General features: G+C 35.0%; 1 protein-coding gene across 4 annotated transcripts in view; it reads left to right on the forward strand.

Moving 5' to 3' along the window:
• stau (double-stranded RNA-binding protein Staufen) overlaps window positions 1-27,055 on the forward strand; it is a 228,576-nt gene that overhangs the window by 194,567 nt on the left and 6,954 nt on the right. For 3 of the 4 annotated variants that reach the window (XM_090410841.1, XM_090410838.1, XM_090410839.1), the window contains exons 10-11: window positions 8,724-8,863; window positions 23,416-23,612. In XM_090410841.1, the coding sequence (XP_090266967.1) occupies window positions 8,724-8,863; window positions 23,416-23,612 (337 nt within the window). The remainder of the gene's footprint in view (window positions 1-8,723; window positions 8,864-23,415; window positions 23,613-27,055) is intronic. The other variant, XM_090410840.1, reaches the window with a different exon arrangement.

Below are 27,055 nucleotides of genomic sequence, written 5' to 3' on the forward strand. Positions count from 1 at the left end.
TTAGTAAGATCTAGGAAGGGTAAACTATTATTATTTTCTTTTCCATCATAAACTGGATTCTTGGATGTAGACTATTGAGGTGACTGAGGAAGGAGTCTAATGTGTCTGGGTCATCAGGCCAAATGGAGAACACATCATCTACATATCTTAGCCAGATAGAAGGTTTTAGAGGGGAAGAATCTGTGGCTTGTTTTTCAAGATTTTCCATGTAAAAATTGGCAAGAGGGGGAGGAATCCATGGCAGTTTATCCTCTATCTGTTTGTAGATTTTGTTCTTCCAACAAAAATAACCAGAGTAGATGGCAAAGGAAAAGAGCTCTAAGATATCAGAAGGAAAAGGGTTTTTTAAGTGTTAAGGTGTCAATTAGGGGAATATTGGTAAACAATGAGATGATGTCAAAGTTGACCAATAAGCCTGTATTATTTAAAGTAAGATTTTCAATTAAGTTTTTAAAGTGGGTAGAGTTTTTTACATGAGATGTGGTAAGACCAGTGAAGGGAGTCAAAGAGTTAGCTAGCTGCTTTGACAATTTGAAGCAAGGAGCATTGGTGGCATTTACTATAGATCTTAGGGGAGAATTAGGTTTGTGGATTTTTGGTAAACCGTATATACGGGGGGGTAACAGAATGGTTTGAGTTTTTTGTAATGTCAGGAGGCCAAGAGTACACATTTTTAAGTAGGTTTTTAACTTGAGTTTTTGTGGGATCATGTTCAAGTGGTATATAGGTAGTGCAATCATGGAGAATAAAATCCATTTTCCGGTTATATTCTGAGGCGTTAAGAATGACTGTGGCATTATCCTTATCAGCTCTGGTATTGACAATACTTTTTTCTTTCTGTAATTTTCTGAGGGCAGAGAGTTGTCTGGAAGATAAATTAATTTTTGTAGGTGATGACCGGGAGAGGATGTTAGCTATGTCAAGTCTGATGTTATTGGCTGTTTCTGGAGCTAAGTGACAAATTCCGCATTCGATGTTGTACATAATATCCAATACCATAACTTTTTTAGGTGTGATGGCAAAATTGTGTCTGAGGCTTAGGGCACTAACGGCATCTTCGCTGAGTCTTTTGGAAGATAAGTTGACTACTGTATGAAGCAGTTGAACTTGAAGTAGCGGTTTAGATTTACACAGGTTATTAAACTTTTTGATGTGTTTATTTTTTGGAATCCGTTTTGAGAGGAAGCTTCTGAGATACCAAAGAGAATGGACCAAAGTTCAGGATTGAGTATATCAGAGAGCTCTGACTGTAACGAGCCAATGGCGGCGTTTGTCGTAGCAAGGCTGGCGCGAGTTGCGGTAATCAGCTCTCATAATAGTGCCAGACTAGCATGTTTGTATGTCCGGGGGGCTTTATTTGACTTAAATTTGGTTTAAAGTCTAACACAGTTAGGAATAACTCTTGAGTCCCAACATCTTTTTAAAAAAGCCAGATGATTTAATTGCCTCAATAAGCTTAGTTTCTACTTACCATATTGTTTTGCTTTGCATGCTATTTCTTCACCATGAATGAACAGAATCCGAGTGTTGAGGCTTAAGTGCTATGAAAATTTCATGTTGGAGGTTTAATGGAATATTATCAGCACTGAGAAAGGATTAAAAACAATTTTAATACTTCCAATATTTTGTCTCTGCCACAGAGACATCTTCAAGGATTACAAAAAAAAAAAACTTTTGTAACAACACACACATATCTGCTCTCCACCCAAAAGTCTGCATGTTCGAATCCCGCCATGGGCATGGATGTTTGTGATTGTCTGTGGAAATACTAGTGGTGGTCGGCAGTAGATGCCGTTGGTGTAGTTGCGTTCGGTTGGTGGAGTCAGAGCTGTAGGGTACGTGCCCTTCCTCGATGAGTAGTCCTCGGACTCCCTGGAAGTGTCAAATAATAATAATTTGCAGGTTGCCTAGGATGTAAAGAGGATTAATATTCCATTAAACCTCCAACATGAAGTGATAATATGAAAAATAGTATATGAACATAAAACAGACTTGAAGCTTTAAAAAAAAAAAAAAAAAGATATCTTTTGTATGGGGAGGTATCACAGTGAAACATTCCACATTAGGTGTCTTTGTTTTTACATGATTAAATGCATTCTTGAATTAAGTGAAATTTTTAAAAAAAATGTTATATCTCATGATTTATTATATTCAAAATACAGTTATCCATTAAATTTCGGATATGTAGCTCTGTTGGTGTTCTTTAGCACAAGGTGTATTAACTTAGAGAACAGATGATCTGTATGTGTTTTAACTTCCCTACTGGCCAAAGGTGGATGAAATAGTGAGACCAAATTGCACTTCTTATCCATGTTATTCAATAGATGTTACAGAATCATATCCACATTTAGCTGGACATCTATAGATGTCATGGCCGGTTGGGTGGTTAAACGGATTAAGTTCTGCATGATTAGGTTTAAAAATAAATAAATAAATAAAAGATGGGTCATATGACCTTTTTTGAAATTTATTTAGTCTTTTGAGTTCAAGGAAATTAGAAGTGTGGTGTAACTATGTTAATATGAGCAAACTCTGAAAATGTTTAATTCCTATTGGCTTCTTGAGGCTTTCAATTAAGTATAATTTATCATATATTCGTTTATCTCCAAAAATGTCTGTGGCTGCAGCATTGCCCAAAATTAACCTGATCTTGATTTCTATTTACCATTATCTCATTAAACATGGTGTGGAGACAGATACAGAAAATGCAATTACCTTTTATTTTTTGCTGCAACAGATTTTGACAAGCCTAACATGGCTGGCTTCCATAGTCATTTACACTTATGTTATTCTAATGGCAACCATGCTGCCAGTGGCGTACTTAGGTATTTCCTACCCCTAGGCTCGCAGAAAGCGCTGTCCCTCATACGAGAAGCGCCGCCTCCTCATTACCTGCCCATAGGCAGGTCATGATCCCAACCTCCAGAGACTGAAGTTGCCATAGAATCCCACTCGCTTCACATCGCGTAACTGTCTTTTGGGTGGTGTCATTTTCAATTTCTGACAAAGTGGAGATTATTTCCATCCATCCATCATGAAGACTCCGACAGGCATCATCATCACGAGCTGACTAACGAGTAGGCGAAGGACATTTGATTACTTTCTTTTGCAGCAGTTTCCAGCTGCTTTCTTAGAACACTTAAAACACTCCACCAATGTGTTGAAGATGTGATAAATACATACGGTTTCTGAAGGACATCAAAAAATGCAGAAGAGTACAGACAGGATTCGGCATCGCAAGTACCAGTTAGAGAAGAGAATGTCCAGCGCGTGGTGTGAATTCTGCCAACGGATTTATTTCAAGAATTCTTGCTTGCAGTCCTGTGTACTTCTCTGACATGTTACTAGCATTATCATATGCCTGCCCTCTGCAATTTGCTACATCAATTCCAAGCTCATTAGTGAAGTCAAAACTGCCTCTTGTAGTAGCTCTTCAGATTTGTGACTTACGTTAGGAATGAAATGCAAGAAACGCTCTACAGGAGTTCCATGTTCTTTCACATATTGTACAATGAAGGACAGCTAATCAACATGAAACAAGTCTGGTGTTGAGTCAGCTCTTATGGAATAGTACTTAGTTATTTTAAGTTCTTCCACAATAAATTTGATTACTTTCTCGCCCATTATTTTAATAAATTCCTCATACAAGGCAAAGGAAAGATAGGAAACGAAACCTTTTCCTTTTTTCCTGCTTTTGGCAGTGTGCTAAGCAAGAAAGGGATCAAATTCACTAATCCCTATTGCCTTTGTGTCAAGTTACTGACAACAATACAGTAGCTTTCTGTGAACGTCATGGTCTGTATATTTTTTTTTAAATAACGAAACCTGTGATGCGTTCATAATTAGATGAAACACACGTATAAACCACAGTGAAAATTATTTAATTGTAAATATTTCATCCTAAGTATCTTAGGACATCATCAGTACAGTATTTAAACAAAATTAGGAATAACATACAGTTAGAGTGCATGATTACAATAGAATCTCATGAAAACGTGCATAACGTGCTAAAGTAGTACAAAAAAAAAAAAAAAAAAACCGTTAATTATTTAACACAATTTTGTATGATAATTTCCCATACTTTAGGAATAGTAAGAACGTCGTTGCGGTTTAGGTTTGGTCTGTGTAGTAGGGCTTCAGAACTTTCTTTGTATAAACATTCATGTTTAAATAAAGATCTGTGTAAAAGTTTAGCCTTTTCCCAATGGAACCTATGGTTTGGATTTTCAATTCCGTGTTGAGAGATGCCAGATTTCTGCGGTTTAAGAAGACAATTGTGGTCTTGGTGTTCCGAGATGCGTTTCTGAACAGACCTACCTGTCTGTCCAAAGTAAGATAATTTGCATGAGCATGGAATCTCATAAACACCAGGTAACATCAGGGGTGAGAATTTGTCCTTAGGAGAAGGTAATAAGTTGTAAATTTGGCATAATATAATCCCAAAGCAACTCAAAAAATCATCAGTCACTTCTGCATACATCAAACCAGACAGGAAGAAGTGCATAGGATTCCCATACCTTACGTTAAAGGCATCTCAGAACGTCTTTCTAAAATTATGAAGAAATACAATTTTGCCACTACTTACAAACCCATCAACCAAATTTACAACTTATTACCTTCTCCTAAGGACAAATTCTCACCCTTGATGTTACCTGGTGTTTGAGATTCCATGCTCATGCAAATTATCTTACTTTGGACAGACAGGTAGGTCTGTTCAGAAACGCATCTTGGAACATCAAGACCACATTCGTCTTCTTAAACCGCAGAAATCTGGCCTCTCTCAATACAGAATTGAAAATCCAAACCATAGGATCCGTTGGGAAAAGGATAAACTTTTACATAGATCTTTATTTAAACATGAACGTTTATACAAAGAAAGTTCTGAAGCCCTACTACACAGACCAAACCTAAACAGCAACGACGTTCTTACTATTCCTAAAGTATGGGAAATTATCATACAAAATTGTGTTGAATAATTAACGTGTTTTTTTTTTTTTTTTTTTTTTTTACTACTTTAGCATGTTATGCACGTTTTCATGAGATTCTATTGTAATCATGCGCCCTAACTGTATGTTATTCCTAATTTTGTTTAAATACTGTACTGTTGATGTCCTAAGATACTTAGGATGAAATATTTATAATTAAATAATTTTCACTGTGGTTTATACGTGTGTTTCTTCTAATTACAGTCTGTATAGTTATGCAGAATCTGATTACATGCCAATATGCTTGCGGACTAAACTAACAATGAGGAAAAGAAAAATATTTCTCTACTTGTGAGTAGATGCAGCATATAAGGAACGTTATAATTACAGAAATGAGAGCTTAGAAATTTCTGCCGCCCCTTAAAATTTGCTGTTCTAGGCCAGGGCCTATACCTAAATACGCCAGTGCATGCTGCTATATGGATGACTTTCAAATTATACCCCTTTCCAACTGCCACATTTCACACACACACAGTCTTTTTTTTTTAACTTAATTTCATGCTTCCTTTATTAAAATAACTATGCTAATAACTAATATTTAAGGAATTGACAGTGTATACTAGAAATATAAATTAAATAAACTTTAATATATACTTTCCGATATTTCGGCAAACGTCACGTTGCCATCTTCTTGGGAACTTACTACAAAGACATGTGCACACAAGTACTAATAACAGCAAATGAGACTGAAGCTAGGAAGCTAACGTTTTCCTAAAGTCCTGATGGTGCCCCCTGGCAGGCTATATTGGTAGTTCTTGGCCTTTGGGCTGAAGTTCTTCTGATAAAAGTTTCCCAAATTTGGGGCAGTCTCATGCATCCAAATTTGTTGAGGTTTGGCATGTTCCTAAGGGCCGAGGCTGATTCTATGAATAGTCTTTCATACTTGAACTTGCTGTGGTGTATTACTGTGGCTTTCTTCCATCTTATTCTGTGGCGAGTATCCAGAGCGTGGTCTGCAAGCCCAGAGTGGCTGTACTGGTGAAATCGGATGTAATCCTTGTGTTCTGAGATTCTGATATTTGCTGTCCTGCCTGTTTGGCCAAAGTAGGACAATTTACAGCTGCAAGTGACCTGGTATACACCAGGTAGGTCTAGGGGAAGTGGTTGGTCTTTAGTGGAGCGGATAAGGGATGCCAGTTTTCTATGTGGTCTGTAACAAGTGGTCAAGTCATGTTTTTTTAAGATTTTATTGATTTTTTCCGAGGTGCCTCGGATGTAGGGAATGGTGATGGATTTAGAGTAATCTTTTTTGTGAAGGGGAGGGGGTGGTGGGTTGTGGATAACTGGGTTAAGTATTTTTTGGAGGGGGTAGACATTGGCTGAGAAAGACCAACCACTTCCCCTAGACCTATCTGGTGTATACCAGGTCCCTTGCAGCTGTAAATTGTCCTACTTTGGCCAAACAGGCAGGACAGCAAATATCAGAATCTCAGAACACAAGGATTACATCCGATTTCACCAGTACAGCCACTCTGGGCTTGCAGACCACGCTCTGGATACTCGCCACTGAATAAGATGGAAGAAAGCCACAGTAATACACCGCAGCAAGTTCAATTATGAAAGACTATTCATGGAATCAGCCTCGGCCCTTAGGAACATGCCAAACCTCAACATATTTGGATGCATGAGACTGCCCCAAATTTGGGAAACTTTTATCAGAAGAACTTCAGCCCAAAGGCCAAGAACTACCAATATAGCACGCCAGGGGACACCATCAGGACTTTAGGAAAACGTTAGCTTCCTAGCTTCAAGTCTCATTTGCTGTTATTAGTACTTGTGTGCACATGTCTTTGTAGTAAGTTCCCAAGAAGATGGCAACGTGACGTTTGCCGAAATATCGGAAAGTATATATTAAAGTTTATTTAATTTATATTAGTATACGCTGTCAATTCCTTAAATATTAGTTATCATGTTTAACCAGCGTATAATCCTCGCAACAAGAATAACTATGCTAAGTAACTGTAAATTAAAGATACCAAGAAATTATATTCTTGGTTTAATCCTTTATCCAAGTGTAAGCAAACATAGTTAGCGCCTGAAGTATTTTCAGGACTGGGCAACTCGTAAAGGTGGTATGACTTCACTTGCTTTAGTATGAAGTCAAACCACCTTTACCACATGAGTTGCCCCAGTCCTGAAAATACTTCAGGCGCAAACTTTGTTTGGTTACACTTGGATAAAGGATTAAACCAAGTATATAATTTCTGTATCTTTAATTTATAGTATAACCAAGTGGAAAAACTTTCAACATCATGCTAAGTAACTTTAATGATGCACTAGCTACCCAGCCTTAACAAAATTGCAACTTTCTCCCCATTCTACATCTGTAACTCAATTCTGCTTCTTAGCTAATGACTCTATTACTACTTTTACACAATCCAAGTTAAAATATTCTTCTGTGTATATATACCCCTAGAGAAATTGCTTTTATGCAAATGTATTGCAATGTCATGGGCCACAAATTAATACAGTACTTCTTAAGAAGGGAGGAAAAAAAATATCTTTATCATTTTCATAAAACGCCAGAATGACTTTCCATGCTCATACCTTTTGTAGTATATAATTTTACTAGTTGGATACTTTACTATACTATACCACATCATCTGTAACTTGACACTGTATTCAGCTGTTGATTTCCTCAGCATATGATCTATCTTCCTGTCCATTTTCATATTTATTTATTAGGATCAAAAATAAAAACACTGCATTAAAATTGTGACTTACCTATTAGCCATTAATTGTTATTCAAAGAGAGTTGGGAAACTTTGAGTATTGAAATTTTTAGTGTTTTGTTGATTAAGGCATGTCATCATTCATGATGTTATACATGCATACATACCTGCCAACTCTTCTTTGTGTTGTCTTTTTATTTTGTGGTTACTAAAAGCACTCAAAATTGTTTGCTAGTTTTTATACTCCTTCAAACTTTCCTTTTATGTTAGGAGTAACATGGACAATTTTTATTTTTTAATATGCCATTCCTTTAAATATGAGTGCTTTCTTTAGAAGTCATGGTTAATGAGAATGGCAAGATACATCATCTCATCTTCTCTCTTAAAATTATTTTAGGCTTATGGTCAAGTAACTTGACTATGAAGCCAGTTATTTATCTCACAGTGTCATGTTTGTTAATGGTATTCTCTAGTCAGTCTGTCGATTTTATAGAATGGAAATCCTGAGTTTTCGATGGGGGGGGGGGGGGGGGACCTTGTAGCCTCTATATAAGCCTGTCTAACTTAAACTTGGTTATAAAGTCCTCATAAAGATTTCTCATGTTTTAGACAGAATCCAACCAGAAAGTATTATCGCCATTGACTAAGTTTGGAGAATACTTTTTAGAAGCTAAATCAGCATAATTTTGCATTAAGTTGATATATAATTATGTAGTAGTAATTTAATTTTGTGTCATTAAAGAAAATGTTCTGGTTGTGTTAAGTTCAGAATGCTTTGGAATAAAGTTCTGTCTATAGGACTGCAGTTTGGTCTTTAAAATATAATGGAAAGGGTGTGGCTAGTATAGTAACTTGTTGAACACTATACAAGAGCCTAAAGGAAACTTACTCGAGAACAAGAAAATAATACATTTTGAATAGAAATATGGCCCTGCCATTTTCTTTTTTTGAAATTAATAATCTTCCACATGTGGTTGGCAGGTGTGTGTGTATGAGGGATGTGTCTAGAGAAAATCTGAGAGGTGATATTTATATATTTGTATATACATACATATACATTTCATAGGAGTATCTCCAACAGCTGAAGCTATCCGTAAATCTGGCCACAAGCTTATTGGTTCTCAAGCACCAGTACGACCAAAGCAACAACTGATGTATCTTGCTGATGTATTGGGGTTTCAGGTGAATTTTACAGATTTCCCAAAGGTATTTTTTTATATTTTTGTTTTACTAGTTTCTTAAGACTAGTAATCTCCTGTTTGTTATCTAGATCATAAATAAACTCCATATTCAAACAGAAATCAGAACTAGGTATAGAGCATACCCTAATCTCATATTAGCAGGTTTGATATCTGTAATAATACACCTGCTAATATGGGATACAGTAGTTTCATAAATTAAGAAACAAAGAGAAAAATCATGATTACTCAAAAACTGTGTGATAAATTTTTATGCAGTTAGTGAAAAGAAATACGATATCAGATGTGAAAGAAATACCCACAAAAACAAGAGGTCAAAATGGGATTGTCAAAGTGCCTCAATAAGTAATGTGATCACCCCCTCACAGCAGTACAGTGCTCATAATGATGTTTCATACTGTTTATATGGTGTCCAGGAGCCCATTTGGTGATAACAGCCATTGCTCCTTCAAAACTCTCCTAAGCTCCCTCAAGATTTTGGGGAGGAAAGGAGGGAGATTGAGAATAGCAACACATCTACTTAGAGCCTTTCAGGCATTCTCAATAGAATAAAGGTCATTTTTGTATGATAAATGTCCCTCCCTTTGCACCTGCATGTAAATGAAAATTGGGGTGTCCAGGGCCTCTTCTCTATAAGTTGCAGCATTCATGATTCCACTAGGAACCATGTACAGGTCGATATGTCCACCCAATGAGATATCTCTCCAAACCATCATGCAACCACCACCATATGTGTTCCTCCCTCTCAAAGATATTAGAGGAATGATAGTGTGTTCCTTGGTCTCTCCAGATCAGAGCACGCTTGTTATCACTTTGTAAAGCAAATCGGGACTCATCTGTAAACAGTACTGACCTCTAAAATTGAAACATACCATTTGATTTTTAAGACCATGGATTTAATAAACATTTATACAATATTTATGATTATAATATGTTTCAATTTTTATGAAAAGGACCAAATAACAACTTTCAGTACTTACCTCTGTTGGTCTTGGATCCAGTTGACGTGGATGGAGCCTGGCCCATTTAAAACATTCTCTTGTGGGGGATAAGGGACATTCTGACTACTGGTCGCTTAACATAGAAACCACTTCATGTAGCCTTCTACACACCTATAGCTGACACAAAGTCAGATCATAGCTGATTCAAGGTAGCACTCCTGTTTCAGTGAGCAGACAATCAGAGATATGAGTCATTCACTATGATTGTCCATGACCTTCAATGTCCAAGATGCTGTTTGTGACTGTTGGAAATAGTTCACAGTCTGTGAACCACTTAACAACTTATTCGTACATGCAGTACGAATACGCCTACCTCTACCTTACTTTGGCTGGCTTCTTGTCTTACAGTGGCTCACCACCTGAATTCATCATTTAATTCTTAACCAAGAATTTTGCTATCATGAAATGTCTTGGTCCCACTCCAGACATGAAATGGAAAACCACTCCAAAACACCCACTTTTATGTCGTGGCTCATTTGTATATGATAACCATATTTGCATCACTTTTTACATATTCATTACTTATTTTAGCAGTATTGACAACACCAAATTAACTGTTTTAAAAAAGATGTGATGTTTATCAACTGGTTTATATTTCACTGGATTTCAAACCAGCATCTTTAGAGCACAAAGCAGCATGTTATGGTTTACGCACAACGAGTAAGTGAAACAACTCAAATTGTAACAGACAAAAGATCTAAAGTCATAATTTGGCATACTCTTATGTTGTTAAAAAAAAGCAAGTATTACAGCTATGAAGGAGTTGATTTTAAGATAAGTCTCCCTAATTTTTGCAAATTAATGCAGTCATACTTGTTCAGGTTATGAGAATTCTTCATAACCATAGCTGACTGAAAATAATCTTTCTGATCTGTAGACGTCTAAATAGCACATTGGTTTTCTTCTACCTAATCCTGTATAAAGGGAATGTCCAAAGTGTGGTCTGCCAGTCCTGACTTTCCATAATAACAGTAGTGAATGTATTTTTTATGTTCTCCAAGGCAGATGTTAACAGATCTTCCTATCTTTACAGTCATAAGGAACTTCATATACTCCAGGATATGCTAGAGGATGGAGTTTATCCTTAGGAGAGTGGATCAGAGTTGCTAATTTAACATATTGTTTGAGTGTGGTGCAGAGGCCATTTTTATTAGTACTTTGGCTATCTTTTGAGAATATAAATACATTTGCTACCATTATTATGACAAGTCAGGACTAGCAGACCATACTTTGGACACCACTTTCACACAAGATTAGATGAAAGAAAACCAATATGCTATTTAGAAGTAGTCACAGATCAGAAAGATTATTTTTAGTCATCCATGGCTGTGAAGAATTCTCCTAACCTGAACAAGTATGGTTGCATTCATTTGTCGAAATTTGTGAGACTTATCTTAAGATTAACTCCTACATAGCTGTAATACTTTTTTTTTTTTTTTTTTACATTAGAGGGCTCCAAATTAGGACTTTAGATCTTTTGTCCTCCTAAAGTTCGAATCATTTCACTTACTTGTTGCATGTAAACATCTGCTTTGTGCTCTGAAGTTGCTGATTTGAAATCCAGCAAAATATGAGACAGTTAATAAGCATCTTTTTTTATGAATTAATTTGTTTGGTGTTGTTAATACCATTAAAATAAGTAATAATGTTCAACACCTAAGCTTGTCTTTTACACATTTTACGTAATGTACCTGACTTTTGTATGTTTGTTTCCTTTTCACCCAAGTTATTAGTTTTTCTCTTTGTTCCTTAATTTATAGAAACCAGTCTATATTACTCTAAATTTAGAAGTGTGTTAATAATTTGATATATTCATCTTCATGTCTTGGAATAATATGTATGTGTTTGGACTTACTAATATATGAATTAGCAATTCTGAAGGGGGGGGTGGAATACTGGAATGTATTCATTCCTAGCTAAAGTGCTAAAAAGTTAAAAATTAAATGCTGTAGCTGTTAGCTACTGTTAGGGCCAATATGCATACACTACTTTTTTATGCATATAGGCCCACAGATGACTTAGTGGTGAAGAAGCATTGGAATTTTATGAGTCATAGAGAAAATTGGTTTTTATTGGCTACCTAAACAGAAGAATAGCATATGAATCCTAGTTGTATGAAAATGTTTTGGGAAGATGTGGAGAAAAAAGCGATGCCAATAATAATGGCAAGTACCTGCTAGATATTCAGACATGGAATCCATAGTCATTATTAACACCATGTTCCAACATAAGATGTGTATATAACTCAAGTGTTATGTGATTGTTGAAACTATCTACAAACTATCTAAAAGAGGTTTTGAAACATGAAACTATCATTTAGTTTTGACCAGATGAAAAATGAGTATCATGTTGAAAAGAAAATATATCTGTGAAGGTTTGAAAAGTCAAGCTTTCTGGTGTGAACTGTCAGGTGAAATATGCAGATATTAGATTAAAAATGAGAGTTTGAAAACATAAACTAAACATTTGCAAAATCTGAGCAATGTATTGCATGATTCAGTTAGGTAAGGCATGTGGTGGGGTGAAGAAGTTAGAGACAATCTTGAAAAAATAAGGATCATATTAAAAATTCCTTATAATTAAGTGTGCACAATAAATATAATGAAAAATGTAAAAATAATTAAAAGTCCCTAGAAGACTTTGGAAATAATAGAGAATTTAAATATCATGAAGATGAGTACAATATTCTCCCATATTCTACTTAAATAAAGACAAGGGTTGTAAAAGGAAGAAGTGAAAATGATGATGAAAAACTTAAAGATATTCTGGATATCTGGAGTACAATAGTTAAATAAGCAGTGACAGAATGTGGAAAAGCAACACTAGGGATGATCATATTCAACCCATAATATAGTCACTGTAAACAAAAGGTTTACAGTGACTACATTACATAAGTCAAAGGTTGAATTGCAGATAACTGGAGTAGAGCTCTCATAATATCCATCTATAAAAAGGAAAATGGAATTAAATGTGAAATGATGTGATTTTCTACTAGGAGTGTTCCGGGTAAGATTTATACATGCATTCTTGTGAAGAGCCAGTTTTCAGAACTAGATTTTTACTTCAAGACAAATCATTTAGAAATATAATACGTATCTGTATTTCCTCGTAGATAGGCTTATACGTTGGTTATACATTTCTAAATAACTTAGGGAACATAAGTATCTGTATTTCACTTTTGTTGATCTGGAAAAGGCCCATAATAAGGTGTAAAAATAATAGGTCTTCAAAATATTGCAGCTGTATGGTATAAATGGGACATTGTAAAGACAGTATTTAGTCCGTACAGTTGATTCTCATGATGGAAAACACTATTATAACAGTCACTATAACAAAGTACCAAAACATCGCAACCCCCCCCCTCTTTCTCCATTGTAACAAACTATGTTTCTGTGGTCCTTATGAGTTTGTTATAGTGATAGTCAACTGTCTTAGAGTTCTAAGTCATTGGTTAGAACTGAAGAATGTACAGAAAGATGGTTTGATGTAAAATGGAGTATGAGGTAAGGGATACTAACTTCATTGTTATTCATCAACTGTACGGATGACATGAAATCTGATATTAAAATTTGAGCTATTAAACCCAGGTCTTTACTTCTGCAGATGATATTATATTCCTAAACAAATCAAATAAAGTAACAAGTCTTGAAGGCTCTAGCCAAATCAGTAGGAGTACAGTGTTATATGCACTATGCCACTGTTTTTAAACCAAACATTTATTTAACAGAATATATTTACAGGCTTTCAATATAATCTCTGTTCTGTCTATCACTGTTGTCCATCCTTGTAAGTCTTGTATATTCCTCATAGCAAACCTTTTTGTTGTTGATGAATTTGATAAGTCTGGTTTCTTCAGCAGAAACCTTGTCACTGGTAGTGAAGTATTTCCCACAGAGTAGTTTACCTGCATTTTGGGAAACAAATCAGTGTGGAGAGCGCATGTCGGCACTTGCCATCTATGATTTTTTTCATAATATCAGATACCTCATGTGAAACACATTGTCTCATTTGTCATGAAAAATGGAGTGTTCCGCCTTGAATCTGATTCTTTCTCCATTTTGAAGTCTTATCTCATGGAACAAGAATAGCAGTAAACAACCATTTTTGACGACTCATATGAAAATAGGCAGAAACATGGAAAACATCAAATGTGTTTATTAAAGACTACAGAACAAGTAAAACATTTCAGCTGTTTAGGCATAGTTGTTAGTGAAGATGGAAATTAAATATAAAAATATATATTAAGAAAAGATGGAGATGGGAGCCAGTTGAATGAATCCATAGGAAATAAGTGAGAAATTAGCAAAGTACTAAAATAACAGTATACAAGATGGTGTTTATGATCTGAAAGTTGGTTAGAAATAACAGTTAATTGAAGATGATTGACTACAGACATGACATGAAGAAAATGAATGAAGAGAGCAGATAATATCAACGGTAAAGTCATCCGAAAAATAAAGTATTTGAAAGGAACTTGAATTATTAACATACAAGAATGTATGATCAGAGGTAATTTGAGATGGTATTACCTAAACAGAATGAGGGTGGAAATTGTAGAACAGGTATGGGTATGTCATACCAATATGGAGGGGGGGGGGTTCTGAAAGAGGAGATCCAGATGGTTTTCTTGTGATTCTCTTCCATGAAAAGTGAATTTTAGACAGTTAAAAGTTAGATAATATGGAAACCTGGTTTCAGAGACCAGACGAATGGTTTCAAGTTAGTTTAGACTTCTAAAGATGGTAGTGATCGCACACTGGACAGTTAACTTCATTTTCTACTTAAACATGCATACACAGATACCCATTCCCACCAAGATTCCAACCCACAGCCCTTTGATAGGACAGTAGCAGTGCTAGCCACTCACTCAACCAGGCCAATGAATACAGTTCAGTGTTGAATACTGCATTATAATTGACAGTCTTGGACACGGATAAATAACAGGTTAATTCGAAAGAAAAGTGTTCATAAGATGTTAGTAATAATATAAACTTAATTATGTAGCATATCTATTTAGTATACAGTACACCCTTTTTAGGATGCACATTAGGAAATGAAGATGATATAATGAAAGGAATTATAAAAATGGAGGAAAACTCGCATAAAAAACTTTATTCACATAGAATTTTTGCTGAAGTATCATAGGCATCATCAGTACAAGATCACAGAATGGATTAACAATAACAGACAATTCTAAAAAGTGCCACCTCAGTAGCTAATGTAAGATAAAGAAAAAAGATCAATAATTTCCTAATTTTTTTTAGTTATCTTGTATTAGCTATTCAGTTGGTGCTTTTTAGAATTGTTTGTTAATTTCCATTCTGTGATCCTGTACTGACACTGCCTATGATATACTCAGGCAAAAATTCTATGTTGGTCAAGTTTTTTATCTGCATTTTCCTCAGTTTTTATAATTCTTTTCATTATGTGAACTCATGCTATTTCATTATTGAAACAAGATGATACAATGATGACCAGAAATCAACAATCCTAGTTTTTTGTTTGCTTTATTTTGCTGAGTTATAAAGTTAAATTAGCTATATCATTAATAACAAAACAGAAATTAGACCTCTCTAGAAATTAGCATGTATAAATTTATTATTAAATAATGATACTGATAACTCATAATTATCAATTCCCAATATGTGCTCTCAATAGATGTACAGATACTCTGATAGTAACTTGATGTTCTACTTTTCCATAATATTGTTAAATTAATATTTGCCAGGTCTCTAACACTGTCATATCTTGCATTATGGTCTTCTGAGACTTCTAACTACATCTGTCATCCTAGGTGGCAGAATAGGGATGTTTATTTGTGAATGTGTTTAGGTGGTAGATGAAGTTCATCACATTACTCATTATTATTAATATGATTCTGTTATTAATATTATCCATTCGTATCCAGTCAGAGAATCTACATTTAAGCAGAAAAATGTTATTAACAAAATATTTATACACCATACACAGTGTGGTCCATAAGTTTTAGGACAAAAATTATAAAAAAATGTGTAAAAACTTGAATGCAGCCATATAGTTTTTGGAGAGCCACAAAAATTCTGCATGTTTGAGTGTTTTTAATTCATTGGTTTCAGCTTTATTTTCAACTTGGGGAACAAAAAATAGTTTGAATGGAATACATCTGGCAAGTGAAGGGAGTGATAAAGGGTGGTTATACTTTTGTGTGTCAAAAAGTGATGCACATTTGCAGCTTTTTTACATTATCATGTAAAGAAAAAAAATCTCACAGCCAGAATATGGTGTAACAAATGTGTTCCAAGAGATAATCCATAACTTCATTATAAAATTTTGCATTCGTTGTTCTCCCCTCCAGTTATGAATTCTTTGTGTACCATGTCTTGAAATTTAAAAATAAATAAAAAATCATAATAATCAACATCATTTTGATGTGACTTTAGGAATCTCAATTTCCTCAGTGTGGAAGATGTCTCATCATTCCATACAGAAAACTGGCGTCTGGTTTTGTGATTGTAGGAGAAACGTCAAGTTTCAGAACAGTCGAAAGTTGATATTTTGTCAAAGAAATTTTCGTCTGCATCTGCCATTGCAGTAATGTCCTCACAAGGTGTGACTCGATCTTCTCTTTGCTCAGCTGTCAAGGCATGTGGGACAAAAAAATAAATACATATTGACAATTAATAGTGATTGCTTCCCTGGTAGAGTGACGTTATTTTGGGGATAGGGTTACTTAAAGATCAAAACTGGATAACTGGAACACATAGCCTTTTAATGGAATATTTATTTTGCAATATTTATTTGTTAAAAGAACTCTCTTCTAATTTATTTTTTTATTTCTGTAACTTAAAGTTAGAGAAGAAAATATTGAACTTTCTGACAACGGTTTCACGCCATTAAAGAACTGTAGTCTTGTTTACAACAAATGATAATTTTACTTTCATCTCACTGCCATGTACTTGTTGTGCCAGTCAGTAGTGTGCTTATGCAAAGTTTGTACTTCCCAAGAAGAAGTTTAGTTAGAGAAAATAATAGAACAAACAAAATATTCTGAAAAACAATTGGAAGTGTATGAGAGAAATATAGTTAGAGGAATTCTTAAACCAGAAAGGTGGAAAAGATCATTATGAGGGAAACAAATAGTTATCCCAAAATTAATGGATAAATTTCTTTCAAAGGAAGCTAAGTTACAATATAAATAAAAGTGATATATAGTTTCTCCATAAGCAATGGAACAGTTCCTTTTGGTATGTTATGCAGCAAATATTCTAGTAAAATGTTGTGAACTCGAAACTGGTGAACATTTTGTACTGGACGATAAGGCAGAAGTCCACAATGAAAAGGAACTGATATACAAATAATGAAAAAAATATTATTTTATTACAGAAAGGCTGGGCACAGATTATTTTCTTGTTTTATAAGAAAATAAAACAAGAAAATAAAAATAAAAGCAGAAAAACTGTACTAGTTTGAATTTAATTTCTTTTGCTTATGCATTCTCATCAAATCAAATGAAAAGAAGAAAAGAAATCTTGTGTGATGTTTATGTGCTTTGAGTCTGTTAAGTTTGTGAGCCCTTTTCTCTTTAAGCGATTATTATTATTATTAGCCAAGACCCCATGGAGTCAAAGACTCATGTGGAAGGTCCTTTTATCATACACACAGCTCATCATACCGTGCTTTAAACACACTCAAATTCTCTGTATTACTGGGTATCCTTCTCCTCTGTCCAAGGAAGCAGTCACCTTATTGTAATAAGTAAGTAGATTACTAAAACATGACCTTCCTTTAGCAAATCCATGCTGTCCATCAAAGATAATACCGTTGTTGTCAACCCAATTCTCAATCCTAGTTCTCACAAGCTTCTCCAACTTAACCACAACACCCTGACACACAGATAGGTATATACTTTGATGCTTGTTCTATCACCTCCTTTATTAAGTGGCACAATCTTGCTCTCCTTACACTCCTTAGGAACTTGACCCAATACAAGACTCGTATTAAAAAAATATGTCAAGGCAGTTGTCAACTCCCTGGCACATTCTTTCAGAATACATGGTGATATATTATCAAGTTCCACAGCCTTATTAACATCTAGTTTGCTCAACTCCCCATACACCACTTGCTCACTTACAGTCAGTCTCTCCACTTCATTGTCTCCATGAAGTCACATTAACAAGATTGAAAGACCTTTACGAACTGCTTATTAAGTATCTCCACCACTTCTTCCACAACATCTGTCTTTATACCATTTTCTCCAATCAATGTCATCCTTCCATAATCATTCTTTCTTTTGCTGGCTAAGTTTGTATAATGCTGAGATGTATATGATGTATATAGTGCTTGCAAATCATAACATTTTACACATGCACTGTTAAACTAATGCCATAAATTTACACAAATATTATTTGTTTGTAAATAAAGATATTTTTGTAATTTATGGTATTGCTTGTTATTATATTATGGTATACTGTTTATATAATTAATAATACAGGGTGTCCACATTGGACCTCTCTAGTTTCATAGAACGGTAAAAAAATCAAAATGCAGAAATATGTAAGGGTCTTTCAAATGTTCCAGAGGCTAAAGTTTCATCCAAAATTTTTTTCCTGCATCACAATGCTGGACAGGGCTATTGTTATTTTGAACATAGTGTCAGGGATGGAGAAAATGCAAGTTGTGTGGTGGTTAGCTGAGCTGAAATCAATCATTGCAGTGCAGCATAAGTTCCATCAGGTGTCCAAGAAGGCAGCACTCATCCCCAAGAGTATCCATTTGTGGAAAGAAAATTTCCTAACGACAGAAAGCATTTTCGAAACAACACAGAGGAGGGAAGCAGCCGATATCGGAAGAGAAGGTAGAGAGTGGATCTGCAAGACTTGCTCGAAGCCTGACAAAATCCATTAGGAGAGCATCATGAACTGCAAATACCCTGCTCCACCATTCAAGCAATATCAATGGAATGGTTTAGCTTGACATGCTGAAAAATTTCATCTTTCCACAACTCGAAGACTTGCAACCACACATCCTCTTTCAACAGGATGGTGATGTTGAAAATGTATTTTGAGTGTAAAAAAAGTGTTGAAAATGTATACATGGTATTTTGAGGTCTGTGCAACTCTGGACTGGGTCTTCCCTCAGCTGTGGAGGACTGATTCCCTGGCCACCACAATCGCTGGATCTTACTCCACTTGATTTTTTCTTGTTGGGGTATGTGAGGGACACAGTCTATGCAACTAAATCAAGTTGATAGTCTATCTCCTGGTTGGAGATAGACTATCAACTTGACACTGTGCGTACTACTAAAGGAGCACACGTGGAAGTGTACTTTTTTTTTTACAAAAATTTGGTGAGTGTTCCTTCTCATTTGTACAATTTTGACACCATGGTCCATACACTTTAGTAGTAGTAACACTTTGAAACTAGGGAGGTCCAATGTCGACACCCTGTATATAATAATTTCTCTTTAGGAGATAAGTTTGAATAATGCAGATTTTGTATATAGTGCTTGCAAATCATAACATTTTACACACAGTTAAAGCAATACCATAAATTTTACATGAATATTATTTGTTTGTAAATAAAGATATCATTTTTGAATTTTCTTTGTCTCTCACTCACTCTCTTTTAATTTTTCTTATGGTACACTGTTTATATAATTAATAATATATAATAAGGCCTGCTTAGCTCAGTAGAAATGGCACTTGCATCCTCTACCTATAAACGGTACTAATGTACTATAGGTTGATCAACCAACCTCCTGTGTATGGGCTCAACATAAAAAAAAAAAAAAAAAAAAAAAAAATGTACCCAATGATAGACATCAGTTCGAGTCTAGTTGTTACCTGAAGGAACTTTTTCTAAGCCTATCTTCGACCAGTTCCCAAATTAGTCAATTTCTGGCATGGGCAAGTGGGTTTTTTCTCCTGGAAACTCGAGTTTTTCTTCCCATAAACTAAAGAAAATCTTCTGTGGAACCCACATTATTTCAGACAGTAACATACCTCTTTGGGTTAGGTACCAAGAGATGGTAGCACTTGCTTTCCCTTCTCTTCATTGGTGGCTGATTATAATTAGTGATAGTCATGGACCAGCTATCTCTGATTGGCTACCGGTTGAGATTGAACTGCCCACTCGGTCTCCGAAAGATAGATAGGGTTAAAAGGCCTCGCCTACTCCTTATAAGGGAATAAAAGGCGGTAGCTTATTATTTATAATATATAATAATATCCCAGATCTGAATCTGCAATGTTATCTAAAAAGTTAATGAACTACTCAAGTATTCTATTCTAGTATATAATATATAACAACCAGAAGACATATAGCAGGGTATGGCACTTTAAAAAGTAGAAAAAGTGATATCACTTTTCAGTTTAAATGTTGATTATCTAAATCAGGGGTCAGCAACCGGTGGGTCGTATGCAGCCCAAACGTGCATTTTTGGTGGCCCATGTGTTGAATTATATAAATACATTTTATAATATAAATAAATTAAAAATAATTTTATATCTATACTTCATGATATCGCTGTGCAACTTAGCGCGAGTCAACCGTGTGAGTCATCATGAGTGGGGATAACAAAGGTGACTTCATCCGATGACAACTGAGATTTTGGCACACTTTTGCAGTCACGTTCCCTGGTCTGTCTTTTAATATAATTCAATAACATCAACTATGATTTTCAGAGGATATATATTTGTTAAAAATAATTTCAAAAATGGGTTCAAGAAAATGTAAAATTGCAGATGTGAAGGAAGAAGGTTTAATGATGAATGGAAGAGCAAATATTTTATTGAAAAAGGAGGTGAACTCCTTTGTCTTATTTGTCATAAAAGTATTGCTGTTATTAAAGAATATAATATAATGTCATTACGAGAATGAACATGAAAGCCAATACAAGGATTTGAACTGTGAACTTAGAAAAAATCAAATTGATAAATTACAAGCTTCTTTGACTGCTTGGCAAAACATATTTAAGAAGCAAAGTATTCATAATGAATCAGTTTGTTCATGCTAGTTATGTCGTGGCAGAACTGGGTTGCAAAAGAAGGAAGGCCATATACAAATTCAGGATTTAGTAAACAATGTTTATTAGCTGTAATCGAAGAAATATGCCCAGAAAATAAGATGTTATTTCAAGATATTAGTTTATCTGCCAGGACTTGTACAAGGAGAGTAGAAGAAATTGGTACCAGTTTATTTGAGCAGTTTAAATTTAAAGCAAAATTATTTGATTGTAATGCTCTGGCAATGGATGAAAGTATTGACGTAACAGACACTGTGCAGTTAATGATATTTATTTGGGGCATTGATAGTGACAAAATTACAAAATTTTACAAAACTACACAACCTGGCAATGATAGAACAAATCATTGCCCAGGTTATGTAGTTTAAAAGGTACAACTGGCAATGATTTGTTCATAAAAAGTAAAAGAAATTATTGATTCTTTAGACTTGGACTGGAAAAAATTAAAAAGTGTGAAAACCGATGGTGGAAGAAATATCTGTGGCTCTGACACCAGTGTAGTAGGTCAAATGTTATGGAATTACAGAATTTAGGTAATGATAATCCAATGGTGTTCCATCGCATCATTCGTCAGGAAGCACTTTGTTACAAAATTTTATCATCGGTGAAAGACGTTATGGACATCGTGATATCAACTGTAAATTACATCTGACACAATGGTCTGAAACACCGTCAATTTCAAGAATTCTTGATAGACATAGAATCAGAGTATGAGGGTGTTATCTACTACTCAGCTGTTAGACGGTTAAGTAGAGGTGCTGTGCTAAAAAGTTTTTTAATTTACGTGAAGAAACATATTTTCATGATGGAACATAAATACTGTTCCACAACTATCGGATAAAAATGGATTATGTCTCTTGCATTTATGGTAGATATTACACATACCTTAATGAACTTAATTTGAACCTGCAAGGCCAAGGTAAATTACCAGCAGAACTGTTTTTTTACATAAAAGCTTTTGAAGGCAAACTATGTCTGTTGAAGAAACGTATGGTGGAGGAAAATCTACATCATTATATATGTTGCAAATTTTCATCTACATTTGGATGGCAAACACAAAAGGAAACTTTTGTTGGTATTATTGAAGATTTACAAACAGAATTTTCAAAAAGATTTGTGGATTTTCATAAAAACGTCGAAATGTGATTATTTTTCCAGATGGAAATTTTGGAATTACAACACAATGAAACATTACAGAATGCATTTTTGTTAGAAAATATCCAAAAATTTTGTCAATGCTTATAAAGAAAAAATTTGAAGGATTAATCAGTTTCGCAAAGAAGATGGTAGTCTCATTTGGAAGCACATACATTTGCTAACAAGCATTATCTGCCATGAGTTTTAGAAAAAATAATTTTGTTCTCAACTGACTGATGAACATTTGCATGCTTCGATTTTAATTCGCACCTCAGGTTATAAAGTGGATGTAGATAATTTGGGCTAAGAGAAAACAATCACAAAAGGCATATTAAGCAGGGAGACACACACATGATGATGCATAAACTATATTACTTTGTTTTTATGTGATAATAAATTTTTATTGAGTGGCATTTTTCATGCCTGTTTCATATCTCGTACTTCATATTTTTGTGTGTTTTTTAAGATTGATATAATAAAAATTGATCAAGTATTTTTTTCACTCACTACTTTCTCTTAATTAAGCACTTGCAACCTGATTATTAAAATTAAACTTGAATGTGGCCCATGAGTCTAAAAGGGTTGCCGACCCCTGATCTAAATAATTCAGTTCTGTTGGTTTATTTACTTCATCAATTTTTTTTTGCCCTGATGATGCTAATTTCACACTAGAGAAATATTAGCTTTTTTGTTTTTTCTTTTTAATTCATTGTATAGCTGCAATCATTAACTTATCATAAACATAAAAAATGTTTCAACCTTAGATAACTATTCTCATATGGACTTACTGGGTTTTTTCCATCCCAAATTGTTTTAATGAGTGTATAACACCAGTGTCACTATCTTATTCACATATATTATTCACATATTATGGGAATTGCTTTTGACTTTCCTCTGCTTATTATTCTCATGCTAGGCATTCTCCCTTTTAGGCATGTATGTCATAAGGGAAATTATTAAATTTTTATATGATTGTTTTTTTAATATATAATTAAATAATTTAATTTGCATCTTTTGATTCTTTTCTCTCCCCCTGTCCATTCTATAATTGTCATTTTTTGTTTGCTTATCTATTATTGCTATTGATCTGATTTTGGGTTGCAAATAATTAAAAAAAAAAAAAAACATTATCATCAAAACTTTGTTACAGTATCTTTTGCATATTCATGGTGTGCTTTGTTTTACCATATATTTAGCTCTACAGATTTGTTCATAAATAAGGTAATGTGACTTCCACAGTCATGATAATTTTTCTATTCCCCCCCCCTTCCCCCTTCAGTACTAAGTCATAAAAGAAATACCTTTCATTTCAAATAAGATATCATTAATAATTAGTAAAAATCTATATGATTTTTCTTATGAAGAAAAGCAATTCGTATTTATACTTGCAACTCAAAGGTTTTTTTTTTTTCCTCCCAGGGAAATAAGCCAGAGTATCTCTCTCTGGTTTCTCTCTCTACAACTCCACCTCAGGTAAAGCATGGAGCAGGCCCTACAATTGATGCCTCTCATGATCAGGCAGCTTTGATGGCTCTCCGAGCTCTAGCTGAACGTGGTCTAGAAGCTGTGACTGAAGGAACAAAAAAAGATACTTCAACCATGGCTGCAGTTGATGGGTATGTCATTGCTAGTATGTAATTAATTTTCACTGTTGTTAGTGTGTTTGCTTTTCTTTTAGCTTGTGTTGCTAGCATCAAACAGATTATTTTATTTGATTGTAAAATAAAGCTGGTCAGCATCGCAGCTTATGTTTACTGTTTTGCTGATTTTTTTCCCCCATTTTCAAATAAATTTTCTATGAGTGTTAATTATGCACACTGCTCAACAAAATATTGGTCACGCAAATATTTTAGTGGTTGGTGTGTATTTTTTTTATATTAGCTTTGAAAATGAAAAATATTTTCTAGAACTGTCACCCGAATATTCTGTATCACCTTTTCAATTTTTTTCTGCTTGAATGGTATCTACTCTGCAACGTGGAAACAAGACAAGCTTACTTTCAGCCCATTGCAAAAAAAAAAAAAAGTAATAAAGTCAGCACACAATTATTGCTGATAATAAATTTAGTTTCATCCTTTATCCAAGTGTAAGCAAACAAAGGTCTCATCAGTGGGAGGCAGACCCAAACATTGAGGTCTACCTCCCACTGACAAGACCTCAATAAAGTTTGAAACTGGTCTGGGTAGTGGCCCTTCCCTTAATGCATAGCAGTATACATGCCCGCAAGGAGATGTGCTTTGCATTATGGGAGATACTGAGACAAGGAGTGATTGAGAGCTTGGTTCGCTTTTGCTCGGAGTTGCCTGGTGCACTATCTTACCTCGGTCCTGAAGATATTTTCAGGCACAAACTTTGTTTGCTTACACTTGGATAAAGGATTAAACTAAATTTATTATAGTTTAACCAAGTGAAAATTTAACTTCCAATTATTGCTGATTCTGACACACTCAATCCACAACTGATCTTCATAGCCTTACCACTCATCTTTGGTCACAACGCATGGAAAGGTTTAGAGAAACTTACATGATTGCTCTTGACATTTCTTGAACATTTGATTGGGGGCTGTCACAGAAGCCTGCTCAGCAAACTACAATTTGTGTTACTAGTTACTTTAGACACTTCTCTGGCCACTTGCTGCATATCATTCCACATTTCTCTCCTAATGTAAGAGTACCCCAGGCTCTGTACTCTCACCCACTCTCTTCCTCCTGTACATAAATGATCTTACTTCACATTTTATTGGTAGCTTTGCTGATGACGGCCTAAAATCAGTCGATAAATATAAATCTGTCAAAGGTAAGCCTTTTACCTCTTGAATGCTGGACAAGTCCACAAAACCAAAATAACAGGAAATTTTTTTACAATGAAACTGTCGTGGGTTTCGCCAGAATATTGATGATATCAAGATTTTACTACAGAACCATAAACCTTTCTGTTTCTGTCTGCAGGAAACATATTCAAGATCTGTGAAGATCCTACCTTAAGGAATTTCACTGTCATGTAAGAACAGAACTGGAGATGATCCTGCTCATGGAGGAGTAGCTATCCTAGTGGGCAGCTTAATACTACTATGGTAGTAGCGATTCACTCATCTGGGAGATTTCTTATTAATGTTCAGTTTATTTACTACTGGGTACTGAGTTAATGAAATCGATACTCATACTTATGGGTAATTTCAATGGGCACAACACTGGGGGATAGGGCCAACAAAAATCGATGAGGTCATATATCATTGAAGAAATCCTTGACAATAATGACCTCGCCCTCTCTTTTGAATAATAGACTTAATACTTTCTTCCATATTCATATTCTGCAACTGATCTTGCAGTGTGCTCCTGCCATTTTTCCACTCATGGGATATTCAAGACAATATCTACCAAAGTGATAATTTTCCTGTTATTTGCATGCCTTCACATGAACCATGTTCTCCTACATAGATACCCATATGGAAAATGGATCAGGCCAACTGCTTTCCCATCTTGCAAAATTTAATGCTGATACAATCATTTAAATGACTATCAGTGAAGCAGTAAATTATGTAACAGATTGCATTGTCCAGGCAGCAACAGTCTCAATTCCAAAATCGTCATCTTGATTTCCACTCTTTCCAAAGCCTTGGTGGGCTCCAGAATTCCAGGCAGCCAAAAAAAAAAAGATCAACACAGACTGTGAGGTATATTTCATAGATACCCCACCACATCAAACTGAATAGCTTTTAAGTGTGCTCGTTATGTGGGACATCAAGGTCAGAAACAATCTTCGATCCGATTTACCTTATCAGTTAATCAAACAAACAGTGCAAAAATTGTATTGGATGAAAACACACTCTTTTGTCTACCTTAGACTATAATGATGTGTGTTGTTGCTGATCCCAAAGCTGGGAGAAAATTTTGCCAGAATCTCAAAAACAGGTTTAGGTTTATATCCTCCTGAATGTTTATTATTGAAAAATAATAATTGAAATATAATTGAAAAAAGAAATATTATTTTAAAATTATTATTGTATTATTAAATGTTCGTGCGGTTAGCCTAGTGACTATGTGCTTCGCAACCATATGCCTGGAGAAGGAGTATCCTAGGTTCGATTCCCATCGACGACGTGAGGCGCTTAAGGATCTTCCTCGGCCATAGCCAAGTTAGCTGGTCTTGGGCGTGGACAGCAGGGTCCCCCCCCAGTTTATCTGGGGTTTTTCATCCCACAAACAGGCAACCCAGTCCCTTGAACACACACTGATACAGTCATCAATATCTCCCTTAGGGGATGCAGCAGAGGGGTGGCGAACCGGCTGCATTAATACGCCGGTAACCCCTCATTTGGAGGGGGACAAAACCCGTCCTAGACGGTTGAGAAGGATTGGATAGGATTATTAAATAATAATATTATAATATTAAATAATATATTTCAAATTATTTTTCAAAAATAATTTAATAATTATTGAAAGAACAGCAAGAGGAAACAGCAGCTAAATTTTTCTAACAATGGGCTTGAGCCATACAGTTGGCCATTTGTAAGAAGTAACTTAAAAGAGTTCTTTTGCTGTTTCATCCTAATGCAGCAGGGCCTAATGACATCCTTTAAGAATGATAAAACATCTTCCATTATCTTCTATGACTCTCCTTCTCTTACTATACAACAGAATACTTGCAGAGGAAGTTTCTGGATTCCGAAACCAGGAAAGGATCTAATATTCAGAAAGCCATGATTTTCTCTCTAGTACACAGCGTAGCTTTCATAGACATCGTTCATCTTTGAACCATTTGGTTTGTTTAGAAACTTGTATAATAGATGCATTCCTGAAGCAAGAACATCTGGTTTCAGTGTTATTTGACATGGAAAAAGCTTACAACACAGCCTGGAGATATGGCATATTAAAAGATCTCTATAGCCTAGGTCTCAGAGGACACCTTCCTGTATTTATTAAAAACTTTGTCTACGCAAACTTTCCAAGTCAGAGTGGAAGTATACTATCTCAGCCAAATCATTAAGAACAGGGTATTTCCCAATGCCTCTTTCTTAACTGTGACACTTTTTTTTTTTTTTGCTATCAAAGTTAACTCA

This window comes from Typopeltis vanoorti, chromosome 21 (assembly GCF_054136105.1).
Source record: "Typopeltis vanoorti isolate ZY-2024b chromosome 21, IOZ_Tvanoo_1.0, whole genome shotgun sequence".
Lineage (NCBI taxonomy): Eukaryota > Metazoa > Arthropoda > Arachnida > Uropygi > Thelyphonidae > Typopeltis > Typopeltis vanoorti.